This window comes from Lactuca serriola, chromosome 2 (genome assembly GCF_051521515.1).
Source record: "Lactuca serriola cultivar US96UC23 chromosome 2, Lser_US96UC23_V15, whole genome shotgun sequence".
In the NCBI taxonomy this organism is placed as follows: Eukaryota; Viridiplantae; Streptophyta; class Magnoliopsida; order Asterales; family Asteraceae; genus Lactuca; species Lactuca serriola.
Window position 1 is genome coordinate 225,580,278 of NC_136409.1, and position 25,373 is coordinate 225,605,650.

Consider the following 25,373-nt stretch of genomic DNA (forward strand, 5'->3'; position numbering starts at 1 on the left):
ACCTAGTTATCAGGAAGTAAAACATGCGAAGTGAAACACAAGAGTAATCTAATTCAACATGGTCTCAAGACTTTTGAATATAAATAAAACACTTATTATTTAATCACCATATTAATTAAACCTTATTCATTGTATAATGTTTCGACTAATCAACTTAATATTTGAATTAAAACAATAGTTGTCCCACGCTCCAAGCATCCACACTTTATCTATTGTCCTTACTTTGTTAAATAGATCAATTGACAATGATGCTCATTTCACAATTCCAAATCCTTAACACAAGTGTAAGAATACTAAATTCTTGTCACTATTAGAATGTGTTAGATTCTAAATTATCATGCAATGATCCTTTTATAATGTCAAAACTCCAAAGTCACAGTATGACATCCCCATTTTCACGGCCAGAAAAGACCGATTTTGTTTATGCTTTATAAAAAAATCAGAGTATCTTTTTTAAGAAAAACGTTGCGGAATTTGTTCCTAGAAAAACATGATAATTACATTATCAAGGCATTTCTGAATAAATGTATTTTTATTCATTTTAAAACATTTTGGATTTCATCGTCAATACAGAAACATAAGCATAAACAGAACTTACATTCATTATCTCTAGTGATTTATATCTCCTTAATCTCTCAATATAATGTGACTTCATATCAACACCTGAGATATAAATAAGCTGAGTGGGTCAGGTTGGGAAACCTGGTGAGTACATAGGGATTTCAATCCCACGATGTTATAACATATATATATATATATATATATATATATATATATATAAACTCACACAATATACGATTTCCCCATATATATAATCAACTCTTACCCCCACCCCGTCAGTCCTCACAACGAGATTATCCATACTCATGGACCTTAAATTTTACCTCTTACTCCGGATCTAATCCATTCTCTCGAGTCCTTGATTGTCCCTATTCCATACTCTCGGATAAGGGACAATTGTTTTGTGTCTAAATCCATACTCCCGGATTAATGACAGATGACTATGTCCTGTCCATACTCCTGGACTAAGGACAACTGACTATGTTTTAATCCATACTCCCGGATTAAGGACAACTGAATATGTCTTAATCCATACTCCCAGATGAACGACGGTTGACTAAGTCCAATCCATACTCTTGGACTACGGACGAATGACTATGTTGATGGGTTTTAGTCATAAGAACATCCTATGTGCTCATACAAACCCTAATGCTTGGATCTAGGTTTCTCTATTGTACATGCAAGTTATCCAAGACTATAAACCCTAATTCTAGCATACAAGTAATCATATTAACATAAGAATGGGTTTAAGATATTACCTTGATTGTTATGTAGCAATAACAATCACAATTCCTCCTTGTAATGACTTTAGAAAGCTTAGATTCACAAATGTCACTCCTCTAATGGTTCACAAACACCAAGAGCAAGAGGATGAAGAGGAGAAGAGAAGGAGGCTGCCCAAAACTTGTGGAAATCCTAGAAGGAAGCTTGTCCACGTTTTTGGGGCATAAGGGCTCTATATATATTGAGGCTATTAGGGTTATCTAACAAGAAAACCCTAATTTGGATGCTTAAGCCCTAAGCAACCCATGGACTCCTTTCCTTAAAGGCCTTGGGCGATTTCTAATGGGATTCCCCATAGAATTCGTCCAACCTTATAATATAAGGCAATCCATAGCCCAATTGCAATTATCTTATAATTACAATTCCAGTCCCTTAAGTTTAATTAATCTCTTTTAGTCACAAACTTAATTCTTATTAATTATTGACTAATATTAATTAAACAATATGATTTCTCCTTTAATATATTATTCTCATAATATATTAATAAATCATATTTAATCCTTTATCTCCATAATTCATCATATCAAGTTGCTCTGGTGAAGACAACCCAAAAGGACCATGCACCATCGGGTCAAGTACATACCAAAATAGTTATGGACTTAGACACTAATCCAACATATGTCTAATCCGTGCTTCTGGATCAATGACATGTTTAAGGGTTCTATTCCCCGTATATAAATCTCACTTGTACTCGTAAGGAGATACTACCCAATGATCCTCCTAACAAATTTTAGGTTTACTTATTACCCTAAATCATTATAAATAACTAGGTATGTTCTTTAGCACGTAATTCAGACAACATCAAATAATTCGCATATAAACATATATTTATTACATTCAATCAATACTTGTATTAAAATCATGTTCATGAAAGGGACTATGCACTCACCTGAAAAAGGTGGTGATTCTACCTTCGAACAACGCTTCGTTATCTCAAAACAATTATCCCTCGATAAAACCTAGTATCAATATCACTAGGGTTTAGTCTAATGTTAACCGCAACTAATTAATAGTCTAGCTATTATTATTATTATATAAGCGTTAAACAACACTCTATATAACTCATAATAATAGACCAAATAATTATTTGAAGGACCTAATAACATTATTATAATTATTTAAAAGTTATATTAAAAATTGCATAGGCGTAGCTCACTTACAGCGGGTTTTAAAGAAAATCGGGCTTCGCTTGGAGCAGCGTTTCTGAACCGAAAGACCTTTTTTCTCGGGACTCCGGGAGCCTAGGGGCTTCCCTCAGGTGCTAGGGGTTTTACCTAGGGTTTAGGGGGGTTTGGAACCTTAGAGAGAGAAAGAAATTTAGAGAGAGAGAGAGAGTGAAGAAAGGTGTGAAAAAGGTGGCAGCCTCGCAGCCCTTTTATAGGCTGGTCCTCGAACGTATGTTGGGCGTACAGGTCCTCGGACGCGGGGCGTAACCTCGGTCATACAACACATGTCGCGAAGGGGGTGGGTCATCGTGGACGTCTCAGAACCGCATAGGGCAGCTGTACGCGGCGCGTACCCGAGCTCGGACGCTGGGCATACCGAGGGCCAGGTGTCATGATCCGAAGCGAGCCCTGTGATCAACATTGGATGGCTGTGATTCAGCCACGTCATCATCCTCGCACCAGCTTCGCAAATTCGAGTTCTAACTTCAAAAAATCGTATCTTCCTCATACGAGCTTCGTTTTCGACATTCTTTATATCCACGCGTAGGCGAAAACGTACTCTACAACTTTTGTTTAGACTCTGTTGGCTAATTTTGACTTTATTTTAAAAGTTATATTATTTAACAGACCGGGACACGATTGGTCCGATAAAAATTCATAACTTCTTCATCCGACGTCCGTTTTCGTATGTCTTTTTATTATTACGCTACAATTAACAAGATCTTCCATTCCCGTTTAGGTTGTGTCGGCTAAAAACCGCTCGATCTAATATTTGGATATCGGGTCGTATACTGCTAAGCCGAAACTTCAAAAAATCATAACTTCCTCATACGAAGTCAGATTTAGGCGTTCATTTTATGGACGCTCTTGGTTTAACGAATTCTACGACTTTCGTTTAGATCGCTAAGGCTGAATATCGCTCCATCGTAAATTCACTATTTACACTTCCCGGTGTCATGCTGGTTCCATCGCGAAACTTCGACGGGTCATAACTTCTTCGTTATAACTCGGATTTCGGCGTTCTTTATATGTACAGAAACCTTGTGACATATTCTACAACTTGGTTATGATTATTTATTCTAAATAAACTTTGTCGAAAAGTCGTTTTCGACCCCTATTATCTCTAAATTGACTAGCTCGGATCTACGGGTGTTACACATAGAGACTTTGCCAATGATATTACAAAACATTTCACTGGAGATTGGTAACAAAATAATTCCATGAAAGCAAAGTCTCAAATCCAAAGTATGTTCCTTTGAACATCCTTTTTGCATAAAAGTTTCTAACCTACACATAGTTTCTTAATATCTAACTCCCATTATGGAAACATTTCCATATTTTCCATATGACAATTCATTCTTAATAGAATCCTATCCATTCATAATTATGTCAATATGGTCCATCCATTACTATACTTCCAACTGTCCATAAGCAATCAATCTTTAGCGAACCTTATATTGTCCTTAACATTTGTTTAACAACTTTAGTCATATCTTGTTCTAGTTCTTTTTCCCTCTTAATGCCCCAGGCATTTGGAAAATTAGAACAAATTAACATTATATCATATGTAATCGATCCTATACCCGAAGCATACGGGACACGATTCATAATGTCTTACATAAAGACATGATACTTTATCAGTCTCTCTTTACAATATTTCCATATATAGAATTACCTTTGTTGAAACATTTCAACCTCATATTCATATATGCTCATGACTAAGTTTGATTAATACTTCAATCTAAACTTCTAGATTCGAAATAAAGTATGAGTTCCTCTCCCTTAGACTTTCTATAGCGAAACAACTTTTTCAAACTCTGCAACTTTGCAAAATTGTAACCTTGTTTCCTATAATTAGTATTGCTAACTCAAAACACTTAACGTAATAATTGTGCTCCCACTAGCATAATAATTACATTCTTACTAGCATAACTTTTATGCTCCCACTAGCTTTGACATGTACCCATAGATCAAATGGACTTCTAGAAGTCAATACTTATTGACTTTCTAAAGTTCAGATTTCTGATACGAGATGCTTCGATAAGTCTTTATCTAATCTCATACACTTTTTATTTAAAAAGCTCATATGTGTGTCTAAATTATTTCAGAACTTACAACACTAAGTCCTAAATGTTTAAACATATTTTCCATTTCTCACAATTCGAAATATGAAGAGGGATGACGTAATCATACTCGAATTTGTGAACGCAATTATCACAACTGCTAATTATTTAAAATCTACTTAGTGAAAGTGTTTCCTCACAATCATTTTCATGAAGTGGAGAGAGACCTTTTGCCACTTAGATTTTATGGTGTATGTGTTCCTATCCATATAAATTTGTCATTTTCAAACACCATCATAAGACAAGGTTTATGACAAATTCAAACTCATATGGACTGAACATGTTTAATCTTAATTTCTTGCCATCTCGTAGCACAATGGTCCTACCATTGCTTCCAGGTTGTTGAGCAGCTCACCCATACAGATCAATAAACTTTCACTAATCAAGGTGCTTTGCCTTATGCAAACAAATAAGAACTCATAGAACTCACATGCATAGTCAAACTAAACTGGGATTAGCACAGAAACAAGAATATGTCAATACGATAGGTTATAAACCACAAGTCATTTGTTAGTGATAAACAATAGGTTTATTCTTGATTAGTTGTTGAAACTTTTCAAGATCTTTAAGACTCCCACTGAATTCTTGACATATAAGTTTCTTTGTTCAAGAAACATTCCTTGACAAACAAATATTCAAGAATCAATGTTGGTTCTTATCAAGAAAAACACTTCATACAATTGGTCTTAGTTGGTCTTTGTTTTATCCAAAACATCACAACTACCAATCTCAAATGTGCATGAGTAAGAAACTTTCCTACTCCACATTTCATGAGGTGTCATAAACCTTCTTAAGATATTTCACTCAAGGCACAATCTTGGAGTATGATTCTAAGACTCAATTTTGGAACGAATTATGACTCATCTTCTTGATTTAACCATCTCAACAATTCTTGATTCCTCTTCTTAGCCATACAAATGCACCAAGGTGTCCTTAGAGGATCAATTGTGATATGGTTTGATAATCACTAAGATGATCATTAAACACGATACTAAAGTACTCTCCTTTCCTTTCAGATTGGAGAAACTTTTATCTTTCTGCCTAATTGATTCTTCTTATTCGTTCTGCTATATGTTGAAACTTTCCAATGATTCAGAATTACACTTAATCTTGTAAGCATAACCATATTTACTAAAATTTCAGTAAATCATGACGGATATACTTTATCGTCCTTTGTGGTGGATATGACCATTGCAAATCAATGTGTACTAGATCCTTTCATCTTTCACTTGACTTACATACAAGGAATTAGTCTTAATTTTCCAAGTATCAAGATTTTCATACATCACATGATTCAAATCATATGATTCCAAGTTTCTGTCCAATTGAAACTTAGGCGATGAGAATCTTTCCTTACTTAGAAAAGTACGACACTACCATAATTGATATAACTAAGAATCAATCATTTACAACATTGTTATTAACAAAAAAATATGAACAACAATTTTCACAAATGTCATTGGAAGGAAACATAAAATAAGATAAAATCAAAATTTTCTTTATTTATAAAATTGCGGGAAAACTTGTCCTTACAATCCAAATACATATGAAAACCATGTTCCTAAATATTCCTAAGCAATCTATCATAACTCTAAGTAGCAGCTCAAAAATCCGATCATCGAACAGGCGATCGAAATCCATCTCTTCGCGATCAGACTCAACTTATTCTTCCTTTAAGCTTCCTCTCTTTTCTTCAATCCTACAAAACATCAAAATGCAATCTTATTACATCATGTATTAAGAATCTATAAATAGGAAATTAATAGAGTTAGATAGTGAACTTACCTGAAGTAGAACCATACAATTTGATTTTACCATCTCTTAGATCTCTCAGGTAGTTAGGGCAGCTTCGCTTCCAATGTCCAATCAAATGGCAGTAGAAATAAGTGGACTCCTTGGCATTCGCACATGGAACTATCTCAGAACTGGCTTTTCTCTTATGGTCAAACCATTTGATCATGGCCAATTTCTCTCCCTTAAGAGAAGAAATCATTTCTGAACTATCGTTGTCATTGCCTATGTCCATAGAAAACTGGAGGGTAGATCTTCCAATCAACTTTGTTTTTCCAGTGTGTCAAATCATTTATGATTCAGCAGTAATTAGCAAATATTCCAGATCAATGAGGGTCACGTCATGGTCTGTCATATAGTAATCTTTAATGAACTCACTATACGACTCAGTAAGTGACTGAAGAACCATGTCGACAGCTAGCTTCCTTGGGAACACGACACCCAACATTCCCAGTCTATCGATGTGTCACTTCATCTCCAAGACTTGAGCGCATATAAACTTTCCATCTTCGTGTTTGCTTGCCAATAGGGCTTGAGTGACCTTGAATTTTCAAGTCGACGAACACGTGGGTCAGGGAGAATTATACGAGGAGGTGGAGGAAGTGAAATATGATTTCTAGTTCCTCGATCGAAACGTGGAACATCATCTTCACGAGGAAAGCTTTTTCCAAAAGATCTGGGAAGACCATAATTGTCAGGACTAGAAATCTACAAGGGAGAAGTTCAAGTTAGTTGATTCAATCCTTAATATGACATCCAAATGAAATATTAAAACTAGGACCCAACACGATAATTCACAATTCGGAAGAGGGATGCCGTAATCCAATTATAAATTATTTGTCGGTAGGTAAATGACGATTTATCAATCCCACCGCGAAAATAAAATTTTAAACGAATTAAGTTTTAAATGAAATTCCTAGATCTTTTGAGATTCATTGAACTTTTCAATGGCATGTTTAATCTCGATTATGCCCTTCACATTTGTGATTGGGATACCAAAGATCACAAACAAGGTGTGAATAACCATGCAGATTAGCGTGGTACTCTCGAAGGCATTTATCACCTAATCAATGTGTTGGTTAACCACACACGCTCTGTAACGCCCGGGTTTCCAGGCTAAGCATTTTTAGACAATGTAATAGTCTAGGTCAACTATTGTAACTCTTTTTGAAATAATAAAGATGAAATATTCGAGTATTATGTGAATTATGTGAATTTTTATGCTTATTATGTATTTATAAATATTTAATAAATAAAAGATAAAAATAAGCGTCAAAATTAAAGTGTGAAATAAGCCCGATATCTTTACATAAAGTTGTAATGGTCGAAACAAGGATTTCGGGGATATAAAGAACGCCGAAATCCGAGTTATAACGAAGAAGTTATGACCCGACGAAGTTTCACGACAGAACCGGCATGATATCGGGAAGCCTAAATAGTGAATTTACGATAGAGCGAGATTTAGCCTTAGCGCTTTAAACGAAATTCGTAGAATATGTTAAACTAAGAACATCGATAAAAAAGAACGCCCAAATCTGACTTCGTATGAAGAGGTTATGATTTTTCGAAGTTTCGGATTAGCAGTGTACAACCCAAAATTCGAATATTAGATCGAGCGGTTTTTAGCCGACACGACCTAAACGAGAATCGACGATCTCGTTAAGAGTAGCTTAGAGAAAAAGATGGGCGAAAACGGACGTCGGATGAAGAAGTTATGAGGATTTAACAGACCAATCCTGTCCCGGCCTGTTAATAATATAAATTTTAAAATAGAGCCAAAATTAGCCGACGGAGCCTAAACAAAAGTTGTATAGTACGTTCCCACCTTCGCGTGGATATAAAGAACGTCAAAAACGGAGCTCGTATGCGAGAGTTATGGTTTTTAGAAGTCGGAGTAGAAAATCACGAATCTGGTGCGAAGTTGATGACGTGGCAGTATCTGGACCGTCGCTTGCTGATCATGCCTCGCTTCGAGGCTCGGAACGCGCAACAGTCTTGTTCCTCCCTCGGTCTACATTACGCCACGATGACCCAGCCCTTCCGCAACACGTGTTGTATGATGCGAGAGTACACCCAGCGTAGGTCCGAGGTATGCCCAGCGTACCGAGGCCTTGCAGGCTATAAAAGGGGGTCGAGGCAGCTTCATTTTTCACTCCAAAAATTATTCTCTCTCTAGTTTCTTTCTCTCTCTAGCCTACCCTAACCCCCTAAAACCCTAGGTAAACCCCCTAGCACCCTAAGGAAGCCCCGAGGCTCTCAGAGTCCCAAGATAAAGTGTCTTTCGGTTTCGAAACGCTGCTCCAAATAAAGCCCGGTTTTCTTTAAAATCCGTTGTAAGTGAGCTACGCTTACGCAACTTTTAATATAACTTTCAAATAATTATAGTAAAGTTATTAGGTCTTTAAAGTAATTATTTGGGCTATTATTATGAGTTATATTGAGTGTTATTTAACGCTTATATAATAATAATAATAGCTAGACTATTAATTAGTCGCGGTTATCGTTAGACTAAACCCTAGTGGTATTGGTACTAGGTTCTATCAAAGGAAAATTGTTTTGAGAGTATCGAAGCGTTGTCCGAGTGCTGAGTCACCACCTTTCAAGTGAGTGCATAGTTACTTTCAGCTTACACATAGATATGAAGTAATTTATATAAATTACGTGCTATGTGTGCATATTATCTGAATACTTGCTATCTATGCTGGATGAACATTTTTATACATGTTTTCAATAATTTAAATTGTATATGTATTTTATATCTACGAAAATGTTGGGGTAAAACATGGGTAGATGTAATAGTTTTTGTGTGATAAAATGAAATAATGAGAGGCCTCGTTATAGATGTTATTGATGATCCAATCATCTAGCGGAGTATAGATGACGACCACGGACTATTCTAGACAGTTCAGTGGAACACTAGCAGGCTCGCAACTTGTAGATGTTTATTTGAACTATGTGTTTATTTGAACTGTGTGCTCACCAGGTGTACTCCATCCCCCACATGGTTCCATTAAGGACATTTATTGCTGAGGAATCCCCTTAGCAGTAGTGTCCATCCCGATGATAGTCCTTAGACTAGGTCCCTTGTGTTAGATGTTTTAGGGACGTAAAGTGAGGATAACGGGAACGGGTAACCGGGTTTGTTTGGTTTGATAAAGCTAATAACTTATTTATTGTGGGTTGAAAACCCTATGTGCTCACCAGGCTCCCAAGCCTGACCCACTCAGTTTCTTGTATTACAGGTAGTGGCGCATGAACATAGATGTGATGTCTTGGGATGAGAGATTAATGAATTTTAGGCCTGTAAATACGAAATAATGTAGTAAGGCCTATGTTGTATTGTTTATGCTTATGATCTGTATCGAACATGACATCCCGAGTCTTTTTAACGAAATACATTTCTATGGAAATGCTTTTGATAAATCTTTATCATATTTTGTTTTGGGACAAATTCCGCAACACTTTTATTTAAAATATTACTCTGATTTTTAAACGAAGCATAAACAAAATCGGTCTTTTCTGGCCGTGAAAATGGGGACGTCACACGCTCCATCGATCAATGAAAATTTTACGAGCTACCCATTATCATCCTTTATTGGTCCCAAATTAGTGTGCCGGTTAACCACACATGCTCCACTAATGACAAATAAGGTGCAATGTGCAATTTCATGGATTAGCACCAAATTCACATTTTTCCTAAGTAACTAAGATTTGAGAATTTATAAAACATTTAGTTACTTTGTATTTCATTATACTTATTAATGAGAGTTTGTGTCCTATCCTACCCGTTCGGCTAACGACCCTCCATTGGTCAAGGGTGCGGTGGATAAGAGCGGATACCAAATGATGGTTATTTTACAGACCGTTTCCTTAAACACCCCTTATAGACCAGCTTCATGAATGAGACATACTAACAGTAATACTGACCTTTTACTTATACATATATAATATATTAGACTTTTAATTTTATATATATTATAAGGGTGTATTTTAGACTTTTAAAATACTAAGTGGTTTAATCTTTCAATGAATTAGACTTTTAATTTAATTACATTTAAATCATATTATTATGGATTTATTAATTATCTCTTTTAATTAACACTTAATTAATTTTAATAAAATATATAAGGTGCAAATTAAACTATTTAAAATACCAAGGTTCTAAATTTAAGATTTCAAAATTAAAACTATTTAATCAAATTTTAAATTATAAACCATGAGGTGCACTTTTGAAACTTTTCAAAATACTTGGGGTTTAACAATTTAAATTTTCAAAAACCAAAACTTTTAATTTCAAATTTAAACTACAAAACTAAGAGGGTGTAATTTAAAACTTTTTCAAAACTACTAGGTTAAATATTTGAATCAAAATAATCTTATATTATCCATATTTAACCAAATTCATCAATTTTGATAAGGATATCTCATACCAATCAGAAAAATCGAATTTAGGCATTAAAACGAGTTATGGTAATTATCCAAATCAAAATCTGATCAAAAAATTGAAAATCCCGGCACCAGACGAGTCAACTCGTCGAGTTCACCCAAATCGTCGAGTTCATCATGAAATCGTCAAGTTCCAGTGTCATACAACAAGGATTTTTGATTTCATGTTCTTTTGGCAGTCTACTCTTGCAACAATTCAATTGAAAAACATCTTAGGCTTTGATACCACTGATGAGTTTTGGTCATAACAACATTCCCATGATGTACATGCAACCCTAATTGATTTGGATCTAAGTTTTCTCAATTGAACATGCAAATACAAACTCCAAAGAAATAACCCTATGACTAGCATACAATTTTCAAAAATCATACATAAACTAAGGTTAGAAACTTTACCTTACTTGTTATGTAGCAATAACAAGAACTCGTTGACATTTGAAAGCTTAGTGCCCCAATTGTTGCACCTCTAATGGAGTCACAAACACCTTTGCAAAGGATGACTTGGAGAGGTAAGGAAAATCGACTAGGGTATCTCAAAGAAGCTTAGGGCCGAAAATCCTTGGGATTATAAGGATTTATATAGGGCTAGGTTGCTTAACCTTCAAACTGGACTTGAATAAGGAAACCCTAGTTCCTAACTTAAGCCCAAAGCAATCCATGGACCTCCATAAGATGCCTTGGACAGATTCTGTAACACCCGCAGATCCGAGCTAGCCAATTTAGAGGCAATAAGGGTCGAAAACGACTTTTCTACAAAAGATTATTTAGAATAAATAATTTTAAACAAGTTGTAGAATATGTCTCAAGGTTTCCGTACATATAAAGAACGTCGAAATCCGAGTTATAACGAAGAAGTTATGGCCCGTCGAAGTTTTACGGCAAAACCGACACGACACCGGGAAGCGTAAAAAGTGAATTTACGATAGAGCGCGATTTAGCATTAGTGATCTAAACGAAAGTCGTAGAATATGTTAAACCGAGAAAATCCATAAAAAGAACGCCCAAATCTGACTTCGTATGAGGAAGTTATGATTTTTCTAACATTCGGCTTAGCAGTGCATAGCCCAAAACTCGAATTTTAGTTAGAGCAGTTTTTGGCTTACGCGACCTAAATGAGAGTTGAAGATCTCATTAATAGGAACTCAACGGTAAAAAGATAGACGAAAACGGAGTCCGTATGAAGGAGTTACGAATTCTTCGCGGTCATTTAACAGTCTAAACGCCTCCTACTGTTAAATTTGAGATCGGTCGAGAATTAGCCGATGGGGTCTAAATGAAAGTTGTAGATCTTGTTTTCACCTACGCGTGAAAAAAAAAGAATGTCAAAAACGGAGCTCGTATGCGAAAGTTACGGGGTTTAGAAGTCAGCAGGGTGCTGCTGCAAAAAGGGTGACGTGGCTGAAGGAAAGCCACCAGGTGATGACACGTGGTGCTGACTCGGCGAGTTAGTAAACCGACTCGGCGAGTCCGTCAGGATTTCACCCTATAAATAGAAGTGTCGGGTTCTCTCATTTCTCACACCTTTCCCGACTTCTTTCTTTCTCTACACTCTCTCTCTAAGCCTCCTTAAGCCCCCTAAAACCTAGGTAAACCCCCTAGCACCCGAAGGAAGCCCCGAGGCTCCCGGAGTCCCGAGAAAAGAGCCTTTCGGCTCGGGAACGCTGCTCTAGCGAAACCCGGTTTCCGAGAAAACCCGCTATAAGTGAGCTACGCCTAACATATCTTTAGTATAGCTTATGTTTTAATATAGTAACATTATTAGGAACTTATAATGAGTATTTGGGCTATTATTATGAGTTATATTGAGTGTTATTTAACGCTTATATAATAATAATAATAATAATAATAGTCAGACTATTAGTTTGTCACGGTTATCGTTAGACTAAACCCTAGTGGTATTGATACTAGGTTTTATCGAAGGAAATTGTTTTGAGAGTATCGAAGCGCTGTTCGAGTGCTGAGTCACCACCTACTCAGGTGAGTTCATGGTCCCCTTCAACTTACACATAGATGTGAAGTATTTACTACGTGCTATGTGTGCATATTGTCTGTTTGCTTGCTGTCTATGCTCGGTGAAAGATTGTATACATGTTTTAAATGATTTAAACTATATATGTATTTTATATCTACGAAAATGTTGGGGTAAAACATGGGTAGATATAATAGATGAAATATGAGTTGGACGATGAGTTGATAGGTTATATAGACCTTGAGGTATGGGTGAGAGGTGTACGATGTGAGAAGCCTTTTTCCCAGATGATGTCCCCGTCATTCAGCAGAGTATGGATGACAACCACGGACTATTCTAGATAGTCCAGTGGAACACTAGCCGGCTCGCAACCTGTAGGTGTTGTGAACGATGTGTTCACTCGGTGTACTCTAAACCTTGGTGATCATGTAGACTTGATGCCTAGACCCTGGTGATCATGCAGACTTGGTGCCAAAACCCTGGCGACTATGCAGACCTAGTGCCTATTGTATAAATTCTGGCGACTATGCAGACTTAGTGCCTAAACCCCGGTGACGATGGACTTCGTGCCGATTCCTTAGGATGATCCTTAAGAATGTATGAACAAGGAATGATTGATTCTTAGGGTAGATCCTTAAAAATAAAGAAGATAATGGGGATGGGTAATTGGGTTTAATTGCTTGATTGTTTAAACATAATAATTATATTATTATGGGTTGAAAACCCTATGTACTCACCAGGTTTCCCAACCTGACCCACTTAGTTTATTTATATTACAGGTGTTGAGATGAAGTTACATTACACTGAGAGATTAAAGAGATGTAGATCACTAGTGTAAATAAATGTAAGTTTTGTTTATGCTTATGTTTCTGTATTGACGATGACATCACAAATGTTTTAAAACGAATTAAAAATACTTTTCTTCGGAAATGCTTTGATAACGTATTTATCATGTTTTACCGGGAACAAATTCCGCAACATTTTTATTAAAAGAGGTACTCTGATTTTTATAAAGCATAAACAAAATCAGTCTTTTATGGCCGTGAAAATGGGGATGTCACAGATTCTATAGGGCTTCCTATAGATTTCCTCCATTCCTCCTTACAAAGCCCAGTAGCCCAATTTTGCAACTATCAATGATTTGCAAAACCAGTCCCTTTATTATTAATCAGTTCCTTTAATCCCTAAATTAATACTAGATTAATTACTATTTAATAATATGATTTCCAAATAATATATTAATCATATAATATATATTAATAAAATCATTCCGAGTACCAGTTTATTATTCATATAATAGATCCTATTCTCTCTCCATTTGTCATCCTATCAAGTTGCATGAGTAAAGGCAACCCAAAAGGACCATGCTCATAATCAAATCAAGTACATACCAAAAATAGTTATATGCTTAGACATCTAATCCAACAAGAATACCCTAGTCCCCTCAACCACCGAGTTGGAATGCCAACATACTATAGGTCCACTCAACCATCGGGTTGGAATACCAACATACTATGAGTCCAATCAACCATCGGGTTGGAATACCCCACACCCCTTAACCATCAGGTTGGAATACCAACATATTATGGGTCCAATCAACCATCAGGTTGGAATACCCCAGCTTGTTAGCTTACGTACAAGGCAATGAAGCCTCAACCACCGACCAAACATGTGCACATATAACAGATAACCATATATCAGTCTACATCCAATCAAATAGATCTACATATAACTAAACATAGCAAGATCCTATCTACTAGGATACCGATCTAACAAATCACTACAACATAACAACATCCTATCTACTAGGATACCTATCTAATAGATCACAACAACACAAAAGCATACATAACAGAATATCAATCCACTAGGCCGATATTGGTGCCTTCGACCCGCAAGTACAGTGAGGAAAACTCACATCTCGATCTGATCCATAGCTGATGAGGATCGACTCCGAATCTCAACTCTTTAACTTATACGTTGAATGAGCTTCAAACACACACTAAAACACACACACGCAATGAGCTCACAACACTCAAAGAGGCTCTAGGGTTTCGAGGTTAGGGTTTGGGGGTTATAGAGACTGGAAACGAGGCCAACACCTGGGAATTAAGGTGTTTAAATAGGTCTCAAACCCTAAAATTTAGGGTTTAAGTTATGTGCGTGAATGCCCTGTGTTCCCCAAGGGAACGCCCTGTGTTCGAGCTCCGCCCCCGAAATCCGAACTTGGCAGAAATGGTCCCTCCTTCCATTAAACTTGCAAAATACGCCAAAAAGTAATAACTTAACATATAAAGGACCAAATATGAATAATACCTGGACCGAGAAATACAAATTACTTTATTTTTAGTTTCAGTATGAACTATAAGGTTTATATATAAAATAAATCATTTATTTGGTAGATTTCACAAGTAATGAAATGTGGTAAATTCTTATAACACAGTCGTTACATTGCCGAAATTTTATAAGAAATTGTTAGTGGTTATTATTCAAAGTTGACTTAACCGTTTCACTAAAAGTCCCAAAAACTGAATAACGAAAGAAATGTGAACAAAATACGAGATCTTTATGTGAGTTTATTTTTCATCAAACTAAGAACATAAACTTAGTGAAGACCTTTGTAAAAACCATTATTCCCAAGGAGCGAAAAATGTTATGTAAAGATCTATACAAGTTGACACCCTGTAAGCGATTGCTAACTATAACCTTGGTCTAACGAGACAAAACGGACAATAATTTCTTATTTTATCTCCTTTTTTGTTTGACGTTGATGAAGCATCTTTGGAACTATTTTATATTTAACAGAGGCGGATACAAGTCATATAGTTCGGTTGTTAAACTCTACATAACCCTAGAATCCATTACCAAAATACTAATACAAATCAAAACTGTATGTATTTATGATTTTGTTTAAGTGATGGTATTTATTTACATAAAAGAAATACTTAGTAGTTTCACTTCACAAAAATAAGTAAACCATTACTTATGTATTATAAGTAAAATTTACATCGAATCTTATAACGATCCAAGAAAATATGTTCATATAATTTATATTTATTTAGAATTATATTACATTTATTTAGAATTATAAAGATGAATAACTCTTTGTTTACTGTTCTTATATTTATAAAAAATGCATTTAATAAAACTTTCGGCGTCAAAATCTATGGAACCCACCAATAGTTTTGTTGACGTATTTTTAAAATGTGAGAATAATTCTATGGTAACTAAGAAGCCGAGGGGATGACATTGTTGCTATGAAAATTATAGTTTCTTACTTTTAAATAATAGACATGTTTTCATATCGTTAATGTTTAAAGTATTGTAATGTTTCCGTTTCCAAACTTAAAAGTCTATAATATATTAATTATCGTATTTTAAATGTTCGACATATGTGATTGAATGTGATCCAATTTATATTTCCTTTCTTCAACCTGATGAAACCACAATATAAGTGTGAATACGCCCAAGAATTTATAAATGATGAACAAACTAACAACATTTATAGACAAGTAGAATATTATTCGATTAAGACTCAATTCTATTCTGGAATTGCTAAATCCATCTGGATCCCACTGCTCAGAATGAATGAATGAATCAGAATGGTTGTATACTTGTTTGTCATTTGTTGGTCAACCCTGGAAGTCAAAATCGTAACATATTTTTGCAATCGGAATGGAACCTAATTGGAATCGTAACATATTTTTGCAATCGGATTCAAGCCTGTGTTTGGAACGATTGAGGTTAATCGGAGTATTATGAACATATGTTTGCGATTGCCAGTCAAGCAAAAGGTCAAAATTGAAATACTGTGAAAGACCTTACTTGGGAAAGAATGAAATCGAGATGATTTGAGCTGGTGTTCCTGCGAGTCAACCAAAAAAAAGTCAAAATTGGTGTATTGCGAACGCCAACCTGCGAACGTTCGTTGTCAGCGACTCTCTGGAGAAACAAAGGCTATGTAAATCGATTTTGTTCGAGATTTTTTCAGAAACAATCGGTAGTGAATTATGATCGGAAAAGGGGAAGTTGGTGTGAGAGTGAAGGTAGTAAGTACCTGGGAAGTGATTTCGAAGTGATAAAGGTGTTGGACAAGGGCGGAGACATCGACGCTGGATACCTCGCTGGAGAGTCCAAGGTCATCGATAATTTGAAATTATTTCATTATGATGGCGATCGAGAGAGAGAAAGAGAGGCGAGAGAGAGAGAGAGGGACGTCTTCGGTAGGGGAGATCAGCAGCCGTGGACCTTCGGTCTTCGGTGGGAGACGTTGGTGGAGATCTCTACATCTTTGGTGGAGACGATAAGATGGCGGCTGTGTTTAGGAGATTAGGGGTAAGGTCCGCATGTAGTGTAGTGTAATACGTATCCCATGTGATGTAATACGTATATGAGTTGTTACATGTTTAATATTATTGTAACTGATATAATATATGTTGTACCTCTTAATTTTCAAGAAAGAGGCAATATGTTTAATATTATTTATATATATATATATATATATATATATATATATATATATATATATTAAAATCTTTAAGCTTTTGAAATCTTTGAACTTTTATTTTATTTTATTTAATCTTATACTTTTAAAAGCTTAGAAAATATTTATACAAAAGTTAGAAACCAATCCTTTCATTTTTTTATGTAGCTTCCAGTTTTGTTTTTTAGATTCAAACTTATTTTGAGTTTGGGTTGAATAAAGGCCCAATAGATAAGCCCGAACTAGTTTCAGAATATCGGATAATTATATGACATCAACATTCAACAGCTCCGTTCTGTGTAGAGCTGCAACGTTGAATGCTAAATGCGGAGTTGGTGACATAATCACCGTCTCAATACTTATCAGCTGATCATCAAACTCTGCGGGGGAGACACATTCTCTACGTTTCTCTCTCTACAGCAGTATCGGGGCTTTTAACATATCAGGTAGTAATTTTTCTTGCTCTCAATCGTAAACTAGGGTTTATAGTTTGATCATCTATATTTATTTTGATTTTGGTTTTATAGATTAACTCCATGCTTAAATCATTTGTCGACGTTCTTATCATCTTGATCAACCATTTTCCTCTCTTAATTTTACGTTTAGATCTCTGAGAATGTGTTCATGATTGTTCTGTTTAGTATTCTTTGACTTTGCGACGGGGAAGTATTCAAACCTCCAATGTATTTGGTGGGCCGGATACTGGTTGGTTCTAGGCTTCCAGCCAAACACTTAAGTTCAATTAGATATCGACCATGTATTTCTGTAACAATTTCTGTTGAATCTGTTACATCGTCATCTGCTTCACCGCTGGTATTATAAGAAAGGCTGGGTGCTTAGAGATAATGCTGCTCATACAAATACACAATCACTATTCATGCTTTCATTAAAAGTTTTTACCATAAACTTTGAGGGGGCTCATTTTGTCGATTATGTTGCTAACCATAGGAGGTTGTAGATCATGTCTATCATTATATATATAGGTAGTTGTTTTGAATGATGTTTAATGCCAACTTTACCATTTTTCCACATCAATATAACGGATCTATTCAGGTTGATTTAATGCAGGTCTGCAGGGGCCAAAAGGTGACCCTGAAGAGGAGCAGATAGCTATGAGTTTGCGATTTGGCATTGTCTAACAAGGATGCCTGGCATACCTTTAGTTTCTCGTGAAGTCAAGTATGTAATCTTTCATTTCAAGCTATCTATCTGGACAATTAAGCATTCTTTAAACAGTTTATGGTCTCCAATGCATGAATATCATTGCTAGCTTGTGTTCTTGGCATTATTGTTTATGTTCTTCATTATTTTCTTCTCTAAACTATTGATTGGGTCATCGATGGACTCATAAAACAAAAATTCTGCTTGCATTTTCAGTTACTCCAGAGACTCAGATCAGATGTGTCGCCAAGAACCTCGTGTTCTTTTGTCTCAAGAAGAGCAAACTGCAGCTGAAGAAAGCCTTTCAGTTTACTGCAAGCCTGTAGAACTATACAACATTCTTCAACGCCGGGCTATTAAAAATGTAACTTACTTGTTTTTCTAAGTTTCTCTGTTTTTGTTGTTTTTTGAGCTTTTAGGGTACAGTTAAATGATGTACATTATTGCTGTATACTCGTTACCTAAGTAATGGTGTGTTTTACATGCAGCCATCATTTCTTCAAAGATGTTTGCACTACAAAGTACAAGAAAAGCACAAAAGAAGGTGAGAGATACTACATCATAAGCTCATGGATTTTTGTACTCATAAAACTGACTTTTACTTTCATTATGTTTGTACATTATCTTGCTTCTTTCCATAAAGTTTTTGGCATTGCTAGGCTCTCAAATCTATAGCAAAATCATTAGGGTTTTCATGTGTTCATTTAGTATCTTCAGTATTATCAATCAATTCAGTGAAACTTTGTTTATCTGTTCTTGTTTGTGAATCTATCATGGCTATATGTCCAGTTCAAAGCATTATTTTGATTTCAGGGTACAAGTATCAATATCCATTAGTGGAGCTCTTGGTGATGGACTGCAAACTCAAAACCTTTTCCCTTTGTACATATTATTGGCTAGACCCTTTTCTGCTCCAAATGGGGAGGTAGTAAGTTCTATAAATCTTCTTTTACTCTTTTTTTTCTTTTTCTTTTTCTTTTTTTATATATAAAAATGTTAATGTTCTACTGCTTTTTCTGATGTCTGATTTTCAGACACAGCGTTCTAGTGTTTATCACTTTAAAAGGGCCTTCAAGTTAACTGCATTTCATGGAGCCTCAACAAAGAGTAAATCCCAAGCTAAATTTATTCTGCCTGAGATCAATAAATTATCAACAGAGGTCAAATCTGGCTCTCTAGCAATGTTGTTGGTGAGCTGTGGTATGCCATGTTTGCTACTTTGATTATACTTTATATTATTTGGGGTCTTTTTATTTCAGTTGTTAACATCTATAAACCTTTTGCAGCTGATATTACAAATCCTAAAGAGATTGATCTAACCAAGGATCATATATTTTCTCCTTCATGTAACATTGGGGGTTATTGCTTAATGGGGAAGATTCCACTTAATTTTCTTCATCTGTCATGGGAGAAATCTCCAAACTTAAGTTTAGGAGAGAGAGTTGAGTTGGTTAAAACTGTTAGCATGCAATCCTGTTTTATGAAGGTAACCTTTTTGAGTATATTTGATAAAAAAAGAGTAGTTACATTGAAAAATGAAAATGAAATACTAGTATGCATGCTTTTACTGAATCTGATCTGTTATGCAGTTGAGTTCTTCAGATGAGGAGAAATGTTTATCTTTTCAGTTTCCATATAATGCTGAAGCTGTGGTATGTATTGAGTTCCTGAATTTATTCTTTTTCAGTTTTATCTTATTTAATAATTTGAGTTCCTATTGGATATGATGTCATTTTATGGTTACCAAAGAGTATATTGCAGCAAGTACCAGTGATGATTTCTGCAGAAGAGCTTGGGGCAAAAGACATATCGCCTTATGACTTGTATTCATACAACAATGTTCCTACCAATTCAATGCCTCATGTTATAAGGTAGCCAATTGCATTTTCTTTTCTCCTTTCTTATCTTCCTCATGTATATTTTCTTGTTCCTTGAAATGACAATTTGGCATGCTTTTGTTGTTAGGCTGAGAACTGGAAATGTGATTTTTAACTACAAATACTACAACAATTTGCTGCAGAGGAGTGAAGGTAATGCATAATATTATATTTTTCTGTTTAAATGGACTTCACTGGCTAATTATTATATATATATATATATATATATATATATATATATATATATATATATATATATATATATTTTTTTTTTTTTCAAATGATGCCAAACTCTTTACCCTTAACTCGACTCACTGTTGGAATATTAACATGTGTGCAGTTACAGAAGATTATGCATGCCCATTCTGCTTGGTGAAATGTGCAAGTTATAAGGTAGATATATATACAGTTTAATTTGTGGTGTAGGATAAGGATATGATGATGATGATGATGTTGATGTTTGTTTTATCAGGGTCTGAGACTTCACTTGGTGTCATCACATGATCTGTTTCGCTTTGAGTTCTGGGTTGGTAAATTTCATGAATCTTCCACCGTTTGTTTATTTTTGAGGTTTAGTATATTATTAGTCTTACAATATGTTATTATTGTTTGTTGCACTTGCACAGGTAAATGAAGATTATCAGGTAGTGATTGTATCCGTGAAGTCCGATACCTGCAGTTCTGAGGTTAGAAAGAAAGAATACTGTTTGTTTACTTTACACTCTAAAGTAAAACTAGTTAGCAGCTCATGCCTTATCTACGTACGAGTTATGGATTTTTTTTTATAACAAACACTATTTTTTCAGATTTTTGGCAGCATTATTGATCCTAGACAACAGTCACTTTACTATCGGTAAGTCCAATACATGTTGTTGTTTTTTTTTTTTTTTAAGATTTATTGATTTAACTGATTTTGATTGTGGGCATGGACAGCCATAAGCGAACGAGACACAATAGAGGAGAGAAGGCAGCTGAAAAAGCAAACGACGTGCATGTGCATCCATCTGAAGCTATGCCTGCAACTCTTAGTAACCACCTCAAAGGCAAGATATGAATATCAATCTTTTTTTTTTTTTTTTTTTTTTTTTATCACAACTATTATTTCTCTAATTGATAATTGATAATTGATGTTTTTGTTAATTTCAGCTTCAGGTGATTCTGAGGCCATGGAAGTTGATATTTCTAATAGTCCTAATAATCCAACAACTGATTTGACTGGACCAACAGAATCTTCCCAAACCCAAACAGCAGCAGTGCCTGGAACCAATATTGCACCTCCTGCATTGCTACAATTTGCAAAAACAAGAAAGTTATCAGTTGAACGATCCAATCCTAGAAAGTATTATTATTATTATTTTTTTCTTTTAAATATTTATCTACTCTTATATTTAAATTTTAACCCACTTTTTTTCTTTTTTCAGCCAAGCTCTGTTGCAGAAACGGAAATTCTTTCACTCTCATAGAGCCCAGGTAAAGGTTACCCATACAACAATTTTTTTTTAATACAAACAAAAAACAAGTATCCAATATCTGAATATTTGTTTTAGCCAATGGCTTTGGAGCAAGTGTTTGCAGAGCAAGACAGTGAAGATGAAGTGGACGATGATGTTGCTGATCTTGAAGACCGAAGGGTACATTGCTCTGCCTTCAATTTTTCATTCTCATTATACCATTCTAGCTCTCTTTTTTTTTTTAAAAAAAAAATAGAACATTGTACTTTCAAAAGTCTAGTCGAGTATTTTATTGGCTACTTTTTTCAAAGCAGAATCCTGTAATAGGAAGAAATGAAAATGTCTGAAAGTATGTTGCTATTTCTTTTTCTTGTTCAGATGCTTGATGACTTTGTGGATGTTGCCCAAGATGAGAAGCGAATGATGCATCTATGGAACTCGTTTGTCAGAAAGCAAAGGTGCTTCAATCAATCATAATTTATGACTATTATTTACAGTAATAATATTATTCACTTGTGATTAAAAATTGTTTATTTATATGGCAGGGTATTGGCAGATGCACATATTCCATGGGCCTGTGAGGCATTTACAAACTTGCATATAAAAGACCTTCTCGAGACCCCACAATTGTGCTGGTATATACATATTGATATTATTATAATATATATATTACGATTGATAATAATAAAAATAAATAAATATTTGATAAAATTTTGAAATGATGACAGGTGTTGGAGATTATTCATGATAAAGCTATGGAATCATGGACTTGTGGATCCCAAGACCATCAACGTTTGTAACCTCATACTAGACCAACACCAAAACCAACAGATCGATCCTACTACTACCACAACTAAAACTAAAAAATGATTCTTACAAAAAGTAGAGCCAATATGTTGTAATTTAGAGTACCATTTTGATGTAACCAATTAAATCTTGTTAAAGTTAAATTTCAATGGGCCAAATGAAATTTTACATTTATTAAATCTGTCAACAAAATTTATAAAAAGATGTTTGAATTTATAATCTAAAGTTGCTGTAGAAATTTGCAACTACTTTAATGTTGCATCTTTTTATGATGATGGCTGCTATTACACATTGACTGAGCTGCCTTAATAACTGGCAATATCATTTTGTGCTCTCAAAAACCTACTCAAGAGAAACAGGGAGGTTTGAAAAACAAAAGAAAAGTTAACTTAAAGTAGGGTAAGATTTTTTTTCTTACTAACATATATATATATATATATATATATATATATATATATATATATATATATATATATATATATATATATATATATATAAAAGGGGTTGTTAGATAGTTGTTGACTGGGTTAGAATTTCTGATTGAGTCTACACTGATTGAGTTAATGTTTGATTACTTCTGAGACTGATTGTGATAAATGATGAAAAATGACTATAATACTCTTATGATGAAAAATGACCACAAATAAATCCATATACACACATAGAAACAAATATGCATAAATACACAAATTTAAAAGATATATACAATGACAATATTAGATAACACAACTAAAAAGATAAATATTTATTTTTTCAAAAATAAATGTGATTATTCCAATATCCATTTACATTCCTAATACAAAACCATGTAGATTCCAACAGCCTAAATCAGATAAATAGACACTCATATAAACAACAAATTTTTTTTCCACCAAAAAGTTGCGAAGTTACAAGAATTTATAAAGATTTACACACAAAAATCTACTAATTCTTTTGTTAGATTAGTAAGTTGTTAAAGTGGTCTTCTTACGATCTTGGATGGTAGTTATTATCATAAAAGAACTGTTTTTACAAGCACCCACCACCAATCCAAGTATCCCTCCGGCAGCATGCTGCAAAATCAACAAAAATATCATCTATTTAACTCCAATTATGTATCGGAATACACTGAAAAAGTTGTTGAATGAATATACAAACATGTACACAAATACTCATACATATACACAAATATATACACATATACACAAATACACATACATACACATAACAAGGCATCTATAACTGAACCATTTAACAACAACAAAACAGAATAACAACAAAAGTTTTTATGTAATTTAATAGCTATTCGAGTCTACACCATTAACAACAATTCAAATCTTGTTACAAAAATCAAATGTAAATTAAATCACTAATGGGGATAAATGTAAATTAAAATACAATAGGAGCAACATCAACAAATGCAGACAATAGAAGCAAAAATTGTTGGAGGAATTAGGGTTTATGTTGGAGATCTGGATACCCCTTGGATCGTGTGAACATTTTACGAACTGATATTTCTATCCTATGTCTAGGTTGCAAGAAATTATGCCTTGGATAATCCAAGAGGACACTTACGAATCTAGACATAGAAATCGTAAGCCAAATTGCTAGAAGGATTCTATGTTCTTTTGAAGAAAAGAAAGCTAATGATATTTCGTGTGTCTCTTCTCAAAGAGAAGAGTCGTTTATTTATAATAAACGAGATTAGGGTTTACCTCTTAGGGTTGGCTGTCATGGGTTGCTTTGGAAGCAAGTCAGAGAAATCCGGATTTTAATGAGGATTTATGGTTTCCAAAACTAACGAATTTCGTTAGTTTTACCATATCACCCTCAAGAATTCGATTTTCCCACTATGTTCCCATATGTAAAATCGGAGAGTTTTTGGGGCGCTGTCCATAGACCCCGCCAAAGGGGCGTTGCCCTCGGACCCCCGACTTGTCGTCGAACCGACTTTTAATTTGATCTTATACATGCGTGCATTCCGCACAAACCTCGTACATATATTATAGTACAAATTATGAAGCCCCTTACCTCACATGTTAGTTCCAAAATGACATGGTGACACTAAAATCACCAACAACAACAATAATTGAAAAAAATGCAGAAGTTGAGGAAAACATTGGCAACCTGTTTCCATATAAACTCTAACTTAGGATAAATGACTTCTGAATGTAAACATTGGTATTTGTCATGAGTAAACGAAATGTTAGTTTATAAAAACGAAATAGAATATTGATTTTAATCATTTTAATGATTATAAATAAAAGATCTGTTAAATAAATGATATAATATAAGGGTTATTTTTAGAAAGATCGTCAAACTCTGATTTCAATTTTGATAAAGTTTATCATATTTTCTAAGCAAAACTTGGCTAAAAAATCTGATACTATTTTCACATTTGAGAATTTTACCGGTATATTTATCTGGTTCTCACTGAGTTTTCAACTAAAAATATTGGGTTTTGCTTAAAACAAAAAAGAATAAAACAAGATAACATACTATAATTCATAATGTCTTTGGATTATCTTGATAAAACATAAAAATACAATAAGATCATAGTAATATTACAATTAAATAATAATGTGTCCAATTTAACTTATTTGGATTAGGACAAAAAAAACATACAATATGATTACAACAATGATGTTTTGCTCATAATACGTTTCATTGGTATTCTAAGGTTTGGAAAGAATTTTGCCTTTAGCGATGATACTAAATACCCTTAGGGGTTGTTTGATTTACTACTGACCCAGTCCGGTAAGTGCGTTTGATAACC

The 25,373-nt window shown here is 34.6% G+C and overlaps 1 protein-coding gene across 4 annotated transcripts; it reads left to right on the top strand.

The window, feature by feature from the left end:
• Positions 1-17,606: 17,606 nt before the first annotated feature.
• LOC145088721 (polycomb group protein EMBRYONIC FLOWER 2-like) lies at positions 17,607-22,797 on the top strand. 4 transcript variants are annotated; one of them, XM_079027113.1, is made up of 21 exons: positions 17,607-17,768; positions 18,376-18,501; positions 18,700-18,847; positions 18,972-19,027; positions 19,297-19,411; positions 19,518-19,683; positions 19,770-19,969; positions 20,073-20,135; positions 20,233-20,354; positions 20,449-20,513; positions 20,701-20,753; positions 20,833-20,886; positions 20,987-21,046; positions 21,167-21,213; positions 21,294-21,403; positions 21,507-21,699; positions 21,782-21,830; positions 21,908-21,991; positions 22,190-22,269; positions 22,357-22,446; positions 22,540-22,797. In XM_079027113.1, exons 2-21 carry the CDS (start codon positions 18,467-18,469, stop codon positions 22,679-22,681), a joined length of 1,932 nt encoding a protein of 643 aa, XP_078883239.1. In that variant the 5' UTR covers positions 17,607-17,768; positions 18,376-18,466; the 3' UTR covers positions 22,682-22,797. The 4 variants fall into 4 exon arrangements, with proteins under 4 accessions (XP_078883239.1, XP_078883242.1, XP_078883241.1 ...); XM_079027116.1 differs by having other exon boundaries at positions 20,245-20,354; XM_079027115.1 differs by having other exon boundaries at positions 19,297-19,408.
• Positions 22,798-25,373: the final 2,576 nt, after the last annotated feature.

What these genes read in the sequence shown, in the direction of transcription:
- LOC145088721 (XM_079027113.1), top strand. Translation starts at nt 18,467, where the DNA reads ATGCCTGGCATACCTTTAGTTTCTCGTGAAGTCAA. An exon ending in TTAGTTTCTCGTGAAGTCAA is followed by an intron (nt 18,502 to 18,699) that starts GTATGTAATCTT and finishes TTGCATTTTCAG; the next exon opens with TTACTCCAGAGACTCAGATC. An exon ending in GAGACCCCACAATTGTGCTG is followed by an intron (nt 22,447 to 22,539) that starts GTATATACATAT and finishes AAATGATGACAG; the next exon opens with GTGTTGGAGATTATTCATGA.